Consider the following 12,154-nt stretch of genomic DNA (forward strand, 5'->3'; position numbering starts at 1 on the left):
TAATTTTTGTGGAAGAGAGCTCCACACTCCTGCCCTCCGTTGTGAAGTAGTGTTTTCTAACCCCTCTCCTGGGCGGCCTGCTCAGATTTTAACCTTGTCCTAGGCTCCCCCGCACAAGGTTTCTGTCAATCCCTTTCAAAATGCTTAAGGAAAGCCCTCAAATCAAATTGCACCCTTAACCTGATGTTCTTAATGTTTTTTTTTCCTTCCCTCCTTAACCTAACGCCTGAAGCCCTGGTAACATTCTGGTGAACACGTTGTCCATTTGCTAGAACAATGTAGAACTAATCCCGCTGCCTCACTGTCAGAATAATTTGTCAAGTTTCCCCATGAAAGATGCACTGGCCCCCCCCTGCCTTGACTAGTCTGTAAAGCTATTGTGTTCCTTGGTGTAAAGAAATTTCCTCCAAAAGCCCCCCCCCTTTGGAATGTGGGTGTTGCTGGCAAGGTCAGCATTTGTTGCCCATCCCTAATTGCCCTTGGCCGGAGTGGGCTTGTTCGGCCATTTGAGGGCAGTGAAGAATCAATTCTGGAGCCTCGTGTAGGCCCAGACCGGGTAAGGACGGCAGATTTCCTTCCCTAAGGGGGACGTCAGTGAACCAGATGGGGTTTTTACAACAATCGATGATAGTTTCGTGGTCACCGTTACTGAGACTCCAGATTTATTAATTGAATTCAAATTCCACCATCTGCCACTAGGGAGGGGAGGGGGGATTTGAACCCATGTCCCCAAAGCATTAATCTGCGTTCCTGCATCACTGGCCAAGTGACATTACCCGTTAAACGCCACTGTCTCCCATCTTACTGACCATTTTAAATAGATCCTATGTTCACTCAATATTAAGATTCTTGAGTAATTACCATTTTAAAAATCTTTGCACTGAAGCATTTCTTCATTGCTACAATGTCTAAGCCCTACAAGTGGGGAGGTTCGGTGACCCATTTGAAAGTGGTGTCTCCAGCAACAGTGGGGAGAGGCTGCCCCATCACCGTGCCAGTTCAGTCTCAAACGCCACACAGGCACCCCGGTTAGAAACTGTTCAAGGGGAAAGGATACCACGGACCACGTTTTCCTGTTGAGCGAGGGGTTTATTTGCATTGAAATCACAGAATTGTTACAGTGCAGAAGGAGGCCATTTGTACCATCACGTCTGCACTGGCTCTCCGACTGAGTAACTCACCTAGTGCCATTCCCCTGCTTCTCCCCGTAACCCTGCACATTGTTTCTTATCAGATAGCAGTCTAATTCCCTTTTGAACGCCTCAATTGGACCTGTCTCCACCACACATTCGGGCAGAGCATTCCAGGCCCAACCGCTCGATGCGTTAAAAAAAACAAGTTGTTACTCCTATCAATTTTTGCTTCTCTTGCCAATCACTTGTGCCCTCTCATTCTCAATCCTCTCAAGAGTGGGAACAGTTGCTTCCTAAACTACTCTGTCCAGACCCCTCGTGATTTTGAATACCTCAATCAAATCTCCTCTCAGCCTTCACTTCAAGGAAAGCAGTCCCAACTTCTCCAATCTACCTTCATCCCTGGAACCATTCTCGTGAATCTTTTCTGCACCCTCTCTAATGCCCTCACACCCTTCCTAAAGTGCGGCGCCCAGAACTGGACACAAGACTCCAGCTGAGGCCAAACTAGTGACATATACAAGTTTCATATAAGCTCCTTGCTCTGATACTCTTATGCCCCTATTAATAAAGCCCGAAAAACAGTACACTTTATTAACCAGGCTCTTAACCTGTCCTGCCACCTTCAATAATATACACCCAGGTCCCTCTGCTCCTGTACCCCTTTTGGAGTTTTATATTGTCTCTAATTGTTCCAGAATGGCCTGTAGGACCAAACTGCTGAGTCTGAAAATGCTCTGTCTAGAAACTCCTGTTTAAAAATGATGTCCGTTGGAAGTGACTTTCTCTCAGTCACTAAACAGATACAATTTGGCAAGGAAAAATAGAAATGCAGAACATAATTTTAAATGGGGAGAGACCGCAGAATGCTGTGGTACAGAGGGATCTGGGTGTCCTTGTACATGAATCACAAAAAAGCAAATGGAATGTTGAGCTTTATTGCGAGGGGGACGGAGTAAGTCTTGCTACCACTGTACAAGGTGTTGGTGAGACCGCATCTGGACTATTGTGTATAGTGTTGGCCATCTTGCTTGGCGGTATACTCGCATTGGAAGCAGTTTAGAGAAGGTTCACTCGGCTGATTTCTGGGGTGAAGGGACTTGTCTCATGAGGAAAGGTTGAGCAGGTTGGAGCCATACTCTCTGGGGTTTATAAGAATGAGGGGTGACCCTTCTGGAACATAACATTCTGAGGGGGCTTGTCAGGGCAGATGCTGAGAGATGTTCCCCCTCGTGGGGGAAACCTAGAACTGGGGGCACAGTTTCAAAACAAGGGTTCTCCCAGCTTAGACAGATGTGAGGAATTTGTTTTTGAAATTCTGTATCCCAGTGGAGACTGGGTCATTGAATATATTCGAGCATGAGTTAGGCAGATTTTTAATCCACAAGGGAGTCATGGGTTATGGGGTCAGCTGGGAAAGTGGAGTTAAGGCCACAATCAGATCAGCCATGAATGATGGAATGGGTCAAATGACCTACACCTACTTCTTATCAACAAAAGGCCCTTTCAGGGTGAGTTCCTGGTCAATTGAGTGAGAATTGAAAGTAATCCAGCTTGAACTCTGCTGAGCAGCAGATCCACCACGGTAGGGAAGGAGGATGTCAACTGGTCTCCATTCTCATTTAACTCAACAACTAAACAAGAGGCTGAGAGTACAGCCGGAATGTCCTGTGACATTCTCGGCTCGCGCGTTGGCCAGGGCGCGGGTGCAGAGGAGATTCACCAGAATGTTGCCAGGGACGAGGGAATCCAATTAAGTGGAGAGACTGTAGAAACTGGGGCTGTCCTTGGAGCAGAGAAGGTTAGGGGGGAGATTTAATAGAGGTGCTCAAAATCATGAGGAGGGGTTTTAGTGTCATTCACAGCACAGGAGGAGGCCATTCTGCCCATTGAGTTTATGCGAGTAAGGTGAAACTGTTTCCATTGGCAGAAGGGTCAGTAGCCAGCAGGTCAATGTAAAGATTTGTGTGACATGTGGGAAACCGGAACACACTACTTTGCACCTCTTGTAGGAAGTTGTTCTGCTTCATGTGGAAGGGTTGTGGCTTGTATACTTCAGTCAAATCCTCAAAAACCACGCTGCCACCATGTTACGTTCTATTCCACCTAAGCACACCAATCATACAACATGGATTGGCAAAACAATGATGTGGGTTCTTCATTAGAAGATGAGGCTTTATACATGGTATGTGTTAACTGGGAGACTGTATTCATGTCTGACCTCTCCAAGCTGCTGCCACAGACTGCGTACAGAGCCATGGGACTAATAGATCACATCTTGTGTTGAGGTGGTCGTGATTGAAACCAGTTTAAGATATGCACCTTTAAAGGTACATTTACAGCACATCGCTAAAGATCAGACAGCATCTGTGTGGTGAGAAGCGGTGTTTGACGGGTTGGATCTTACAGGGTGCGGTGTTCCCCACGCCCCTTGACGAAAAGCTCAGTCGGGAGCCTGCCCACGAATAAGCCAGCTGTCCCACAGCTATTTTACCCTAGGTGGGGCGTTAACTGACTAAGGACAAGATTTCTGCCACCGCTTGGAGAAGCGGAGAGAGCTGCGGGGCATTTGGATTGGCGGGCAGCTCTGTAGACCCAGCAACGGCAGGTTTGAGCAGTGGTCACTGCTGGGACTGCAGCCAGCCCCTGAAGAAGCGGAGAGGTTATTGGAAGCTGGGCTGAAGGTAAGTCCAGTCCTAGCTGGCAGGCCCCAGCGAGGGGAGGTGAGGGGCTGAGTTTGGGAATCCAGGTGTGGGAGAGTTAAAGGGGGGGGTAGGGGGGTTTGCCTCAGATGGGTATAAAGCAGCGGCCAGTTGGATTAAGCGCTTGGCATAGGCTTATACGCCAGAATCCCCCCCTCCCCCAGGGCTGCGGGTAAGATAGTGGCAGAGGTAGGTGAGGCCCTTAAGTTGCCATTAGCTAAGAGGTCTCCACCATGTGAACCCCTCCCCAACCCCCCAACTCCCTGCAGAATTGGAGACAGTTTGGAGGTCAATGGGAAGGCAGTGGGCAGGCCAATCGCTGCATTTTATGAGCCAGCATCCTGCCTTCAAACATGCTGGCAAGGGATTGTAAAATCCAGTCCAACGTTTCAGCTCCTGGTCCTGCAACAGAACTGAGGAGCTTATTTCTTAGCAGAGAGGTCAATAACCAGGGGTCACATTTAAATTAATTGGTTAGGAGGATTAGAGGGGAGTTGAATGGACCTTTTATTTTCCACTGAGGTTGGTGTGAGGGTCTGGAGCTCACTGCCTTGGAGCATCATCTTGAAACATTATCGGGACACACATGTGAAGTGACACAACCTACAGATCAAGAGCTGAAAAGTTTAATGAGGCCGGATAGCTGCTCATGGCTGGTACGAACACACATGGCTGAATGACCCTGCCCTGTGCCTTAAATATCTATGATTGACTGATACAATAAATGATTTCATGTTTTAATAGGGACAGAATGGAATATATGGGCGTTATAAAGTTACAAGTTTTGCTTTTTCAAGGGCATGATTGCAATAGATTTGTGCTTTTGAAAGAGAGAATGGGAAGCAGAGAAGCTGTGGTAAGTCAATGCTCAGGGACACCAAGTGTGGGTTTTAGCAGTCTGGAGATTATAGGAAGACTGAGGCAGGTAAAAAGTTTCACTATCCTTTCATCCAATTGCAAACAGCTTCAACAGATGATGCTTCAATCATTTTTCTCCCCCTCCAACTGTTTTGATTTCAGCTACTTCAGTTGTTTTGACCTGAAATACTTCTGGAAAGACAGGGCTTATGTCCATTGGTGAGTGAGGACACTGAGAAGGTGGTACTTTGTCTATTTCAGGGAATTGATTGATGAGACTTTATAAATGTTGGTGATAAGTACACCATTGAATTGGCCACTCACTCTCCCAAACCCCCACATGGACTTCCTCTCATAGTGTCCAAACTCATTAAACCAGGTTTATCAAGTTGGCATGAAAAAGTAACTCTGTTATCACCTGATTAAACATTACTCAATGTATGGATTAATGATCAGTTCAGCCCAAGGCACACTGTCTCGGCATCAGACTCTCCGTCAGTGTCACAATCTCTCGGTCAGTAACAGTCATTCCTCCAACAGTGTCTCCATCGCTAAGCCGCAGTCATGAGCTTCGGTGACATCTTGGAGGATGTTGGCGGCATGGGAAAATTCCAAATCATCCACGTTTTGTTGCTGGTAGTCCCAACACTTTTTTTGCCCAGCCACAACATGCTTCAGAACTTTGTGGCTGCTGTACCCGACCATCACTGCCGGGTCCGCTTGGAAATGAACGGCTCGGGTCCCGCCAACGCTACAACCACACTGCAGGCAGAGGAGCTTCTCCGCGCTTTCATCCCTCTGGACCAGAATCAGGAGCTGGAGCAATGCCGTGTGTATTCCTCACCTCAGTGGCACCTGCTGGACCCCAACGCGACCTGGCGAAACACGACCGAGTACGACATGCAGATATGCACTGACGGGTGGACGTACGACCACTCCCAGTTCAAAGCCACAATTGTCACAGAGGTACACGTGAGAATGTTTATTTGCTAAAGGTTTCAAGAACATTGTGTGTAATGTGGACCTGAAGGAAGGTCTGTGGATGGATCGGTATACACTGGGATAACCTCACATCCATGAGGAGTTTTCAAATCAAACATCTGGGAACACATGCAGGATTTGTGTCATTGCCAGGGGTAACAGCACCTTCAGCCCCCTTAATAGCCCAATTGGCAAAGTGACCGCTGGTGTGGTACTAAGCCATAAAGACTAGAAGATTTCATGCTTCCTTTTTGCATTGAATTAGCTAATCTCATTGTGGTGGCAGCTGTGACATGATAACAGTTCTGTTACAGGGAGAGGAATAAAGCAGTCGAGGGGGTCACACTGCTAGGTGCCATCCTACTCAAAGGTGCAAGTGTGTGGAACAAGGCTAGGCTCAGCTCTGAGATTCATCATAGTCTAAGAGGCTGCTGATATCAGTATCTAGGCTGAAAAAAAGAAACATATTGTCGAAGCTTTTTGTCTTGCACTCATCAGGACAGATGCACGAATACCAAATTTCGACGGGAGCAGCAACAGTTTATACTGTATGAGAGAAGGGTGCTGATTAATTGGCAAGTCAACTCTGGTCGAGGCATTGCCGTGGAGATTGCACCAGGGAAGCAATGTCTTCCAAGATGTTGCTTTAATTCAAGAAAGTGCGATGCCTGGACATGCTCCTTTTGCCTGCAGAGGACAGGTGCCTGTGTATGAATATATGTAGCTTTTAGCAAGCATAAGTGAGCCACATTGCAAACCCAATTGATGATCTTAAATTGGTCGTTAGTGTAATTCTGTGCAGCAAGTGTTGTCCAGTCACTGAATCACACCTGAAGCTCTGAGTTTTGCTAGTACATTGAGGAAATAGAACTCGTTAGAATGTTTCATTTCGAAGGTGAATTTGAGTGTGGAATGGAGCCTATTAAAACATGTAAAGAAATTCTTACATGCTGTTGCGTGTTCAAATATAGTAAACATATCATCTCCATATTGGAAATATGCAAGAGATAGGGAGTTAGGGGTCATTCCATCAAAAACATGTTTCTCATGGAAACCAATGAAAATGTTAGCGAGAGCTGGGCCCAGAGGGGGTCCCATGAAATACACCATCTATTTGGGCATACATGGTGTCATTTAAAGCTGAACTCAACTGTGTGAGTTGGGAGTGTTTTCCTTGGAGAAAAGAAGGCTGAGGGGAGATTTGATAGAGGTAATGACACAGCAGATGGTAAATGCCGAGCTGTTCAAATCCCAGAGGGGAAGATGAAATAACTGTCACAACTAATTTTCAATTTGTATAAATTTCGAGATGCGTGCCTTGAATTCAGTAGTACTAAGACCAGCAAGTCTTATAGATTTTTATAAAACTAGAGGAGTGATTTTAAATACATATAGTAGTAATTTGTAGATCTATGTAAGTTCTAAACCCCCTAATCAATCTAACTCCCAGTTACACTTTCATTAAGGCAACAGTAAGACACACAGATTTTAAAAGACCCGGGCAAAGAAACATGATACCCTGAACAAGTCGACTTCCAAGTGAGTTTTCTTAACTTCAGTCCTGTGAAGACAGCGGCTTGAGGCTTAGATGCTGACTGTTTTTCATACTTGTAAGATCTTAAAAATGGCTTCTCTTACACACAGCCCTTGCTTCTTCTTTATACATATCTCCCTCTTTGAATGCAAAGACCCATTGTTTCACTATGGCTTTGGACTTTATCTCCCTGATAATAAAACCCTCTCAGAGCACTAAGTTTTACCAGTAATCTTTGGGAAAAATAAACACACTGTTTCTAAACTTCACCTGGCTAGGTGACACATTTCACCCCTCCTTTGAAAACAATCTAGTCTGGTTTATTTTAAAATGCAAATGCTCCCTTGACACCAATGTTTCTAAACTTCCCCAAGTTTATCTAATTAACATTTCTAACCTAACTTCTCAGCTCAAAGCACCCAGAATAGCTGCCTCTAATTCAGTTAAGTCTCTCGCACACAGACACATCCCACTTTTACTCTATTTTACATTAAATTCCAATAACATTATGAGAATTATTATATCTTCTTGACATAGGGTATTCAAAATCACGAGGGGCCTGGACAGAGTAGATAGAAGGAAACTGTTCCAACTCATAAAAAGATCGAGAACGAGAGGGCACAGGTTTAAAGTAATTGGCAAAAGAAGCAAAAGCCGCTTGAGGAAAAAATATTTTCACGCAGAGAGCGGCTAAGATCTGGAACGCGCTGCCTGAGAGTGTGGGCGGACGCAGATCCAATCGAGACTTTCAAAAGGGAATTAGACTGTTTTCTGAAAAGGAGGAATGTGCAGAGGGAGTGGCACTGAGGGAATTGCTCATTCAGAGGGCCGGTGCAGACACGATGGGCCGAATGGCCGCCTCCTTCGCAGTAACAATTCTGTGAGTTGCTAAGTTCAATGAATACAGATTTAGAAAATGGTGGCGTGTCTAGATTGGCCATGATATAGTAACACGGTGCAAATATCTACAGCTCCCTTGAGCTATGGCTTCCGCTGGCTCCTACTTGATCTTAAATCCCCACAGATACCAGCAGAGAGAAAACTGAGTGGAAGATTACAATGCACCCTGTGGGTGGACCTATACTCACCAACTGCTCTGCTGCTGCTGCTGGCATGAGGATTATGGAAAATTGAAGTCTCATTTATTAAGCACGGCAACCAGAGATGGTGGAAGTACAAGCAAACTGTGCAGATATTCATGCAATGTCTGAAAGTGATATGACACCCACTCCTCATGTAACAACCCCGCTTAAATAACTTGCCCTTCCCGGCTGAGTTCATTTTGCACTTGATCAGCATTACCTCAGGTTCCCCATTCATTGACTCATTCTTCAGGACAATGCCTTGACCAATCAGGATCAAGCTGCCTGGATTAAATTTCAAATAATGCTTGGCAGTTAACAGTCAGTCACAATCGCTGGTGCATTCTCCAGGGCAACGCCACTTGCCAACCAATTGGCACTCTCTTCACATACAGTATAAATTGTTGTTTCCCACCCCCACCCCCCCACCTTATATTGGTATTCTGGCGAGTGTCCTGATGAGTGCGAGACAAAAAACTTCAACATGTCTCTGTTTTTCAGCAATTCTCCATTTAAGCAAACAATTAACATTCTGGATGATGTGGTTACTGTCCAGTAATGGTTAAGGAATAGGCCTGTTTACAAAGGAAAAAGAATAAATCAAATGAAGCAAACAAGAGCAAAGATCCAGCAAATGATTCTGCTCCCTTGAAAATCGACGCTTTGAAAATTGTTGCCTGAGAAATGTTGTGGACTTCATTTCCCAACCACTGTTCACTGTGGAGGCAACTCTTCCCCCACTCCCCTCCCCACCCCACCTGCCCCAGGGGTTCAGCTGGTAAAAGCAACAGTGTGGGAGTGAATGAAATGGCTTCTTGGATAAGTGTGAGGAAAGATTGGAGAGGCTGGGTTGTTCTTCTTGGAACAGAGGAGGCTTGGGGGGGAGATTTGATTGAGATGTACAAAATTGTCAGAGGCCTGGGTAGAGTGGATGGAAAGGACCTGTTTCCCTTAGCAAGGAGGGGGCAGAGATTTAAAGTGATTGGTAGAGAGATTAGAGGGGAGATGAGGAAATGTTTTTTTCACCCAGAGGGTTGCAGGGATCTGGAACTCGTTGCCTGAAAGGGTAGTGGAGGCAGAAACCCTCAACTCATTTAAAAGGTGCCTGGATGTGCATCTCAACTGCCTTAACCCACAGGGCTGTGGACCAAAAGCTAGAAAGTGGGATCAGGCTGGGTGGCTCCTTTCTTGGCCAGCACAGACATGATGGGCCGAGTGGCCTCTTTCTGTGCCATAAACGCTCTATGATTCTATAAGGTGCCGTTGTCCCTGTGGCACTGTAATAACGCAGCTCAAGTCAGCAGCCGACTGGCCACATGTGGATGGCTACGCTTGCTGGCCCTCTGCTCAGCCCAGACTTACAGCTTTCAGTTGGCACAGCGGCACTCCAGAGAGTGCACGTCGTCCAGAGTGGACTCCTCCAAACTGAAGGCTGAACACAGCACAATCCCAGAATCCCCAGAGGGTCACCACTGAGCAATCCCAGAATCCCCAGAGGGCGAGCACTGTGCAATCCCAGAATTCCCAGAGTGTGAACACTGCGCAATCCCAGAATCCCCAGAGGGTCAACACTGAGCAATCCCAGAATCCCCAGAGGACGAACACTGCGCAATCGCAGAAACCCGAGCGTGAACACTGCGCAATCCCAGAAACCCCAGAGCGTGAACACTGCGCAATCCTAGAAACCCCAGGGGACAGACACTGAGCAATCCCAGAATCCCCAGAGGGCCAACACTGCGCAATCCCAGAATCCCCAGAGGGCCAACACTGCACAATCCCAGAATCCCCACAGGGCAAACACTGCGCAATTCCAGAATCCCCAGAGGATGGACACTGAGCAATCCCAGAATCCCCAGAGGGTGAACACTGCGCAATCCCAGAATCCCCAGGGGATGGACACTGCGCAATCCGAGAATCCCCAGGGGCGGACACTGAGCAATCCCAGGATCCCTAGACCGTGAACACGACGCAATCCCAGAATCCCCAGGGGACAGACACTGAGCAATCCCAAAATCCCCAGGGCGTGAATACGCGCAATCCCAGAATCCCCAGAGGGCCAACACTGTGCAATCCCAGAATCCCCAGAGGGCGAACACTGCGCAATCCCAGAATCCCCAGAGGATGAACAGTGAGCAATCCCAGAATTCCCAGAGGGTGAACACTGAACAATCCCAGAATCCTTTGGGTGAACACTGTGCAATCCCAGAATCCCCAGAGGGTGAACACTGAGCAATCCCAGAATCCCCAATGAGCAATCCCAGAATCCTTTGGGTGAACACTGTGCAATCCCAGAATCCCCAGAGGGCGAACACTGAGCAATCCCAGAATCCCCAGAGGACGAACACTGAGCAATCCCAGAATCCCCGGAGGACGAACACTGAGCAATCCCAGAATCCTTTGGGCCAACACTGAGCAATCCCAGAATCGCCAGAGGAAAAACGCTTTTAAGATATTAGGTGTATTACCTTGGCTGCATGGTTATCTTGCAGCTGGTTCAATGGCTTTCAGATGGTGTTTCTGTTGGTATCTGTCCCAGGACAGCTTCTGCTGTTTATACTTCAACACTGTCTCCTGCCAATGCAATATGGCCACTCAGGGTGGCCGCCGATATCCGTCCGCACATGCGCACATGTCCGCGCACGTGTGGAAAGCCAATGACGCCACTGGCCGGAGACACAGTGCTAGCAAAACCCGCCTTTTAAAAATACTTCTGCGATTAAGGGGAGGGGAATATTAAAGCAACCAGAGAAACTTCCTTCTCCCTTCCCAATTCCATAAGCAAAGGGTTACAAATCAAAAACCCTGAATGACGTGAGCTGTGTATTATAACTACTGTGACAAGCCTGTTGCATTGAACTGAGCCGGAGATTGATGGGAAACCTGGACACACACCTACATTCTGGCTGGCCTTTAAATTTGTGTCAAATTTTTTTTTGGGGGGGGGGGACACATTTATTTCTGTTAAACTGTGTGCATATTTTCTTTTATTTAGGAAACCAAAACTTTTGGTTTTGATTTTTATCTCCGTCGCTCTCGGTGACACCACAGAGTGAGACGGCACAACGTGTTGGCAACAGACCCAGCCAAATGTTGAAAGGAAGTAACAAACATGGCTGCCTCACCCACGTGACCTGTTAAAAGCCCAAAGTCCTTTCCAAATAAGGTGGTGGGTGAGGCGGATACACGTCCTGTGTTTTGGCTCTTCACACCCTGAGAGTTTCGGACAGCTCAGGTCCTCCGTGCTTGGGATGAGGAGCCTTCGCAGCACAATGAAAGTTCGATGAGACCCATTTCATATTGATCATGCACCTTTTGAGTTTCATCCTCTCCGCTGCCCACGAAGAAGAAAGACGAGTCGGCTGTCTTGTTAGTGACTTTCCTGTTGAAGGCGCATCCTTAATGAAGGGATGCGTGAATTTCACAAGCGTCCATGTATAATTAAGTATTTTCTTGGGTTTTGGGATTGTCTGGAGCTGGATACTGCCAAGTCACGTGATATGTTACAGCCGTCTTAAATAGCTTTTGGCGTCCGCTTTTTAAAACACAGCTTTAAAATTTGTAATATCTTCATGCCTGTACTGGGCAAGGCAGGTAGATTATGAGAAAGTCAATACTGTGGCACTGAATATGTTGGGTGTGAGGCATTTGCAGAATGTGTTTTTAACACTCTGTCACCTGCCAACGCAAGATGGCCTTCTGCCTATGCACGGAAATCGAGTGGCATCATTCCCCTGTGACCAGGCTGCCAGTATCAGTCTGTGCATGTATAGTTAAAGCCCATCTGTGCAGGGCTGCATTTAAAATTTGGGGGTTCCCCAGGGAGTGTGTCAGTAGGCACGGAGAGTCCATGGGGAGGGCTGGGAA

At 46.9% G+C, this 12,154-nt stretch overlaps 1 protein-coding gene across 1 annotated transcript in view; it reads left to right on the forward strand.

Annotated features, from left to right (window-relative positions):
* Positions 1-5,257: 5,257 nt before the first annotated feature.
* The window catches only part of LOC144670380 (solute carrier family 22 member 6-A-like), a 37,739-nt gene continuing 30,842 nt past the window's right edge, over positions 5,258-12,154 (forward strand). Inside the window, exon 1 of the mRNA XM_078532861.1 lies at positions 5,258-5,659. Within this exon, the coding sequence (XP_078388987.1) occupies positions 5,258-5,659 (402 nt within the window). The remainder of the gene's footprint in view (positions 5,660-12,154) is intronic.

Source organism: Cetorhinus maximus, chromosome 31 (genome assembly GCF_964194155.1).
Source record: "Cetorhinus maximus chromosome 31, sCetMax3.hap1.1, whole genome shotgun sequence".
Taxonomy (NCBI): Eukaryota; Metazoa; Chordata; class Chondrichthyes; order Lamniformes; family Cetorhinidae; genus Cetorhinus; species Cetorhinus maximus.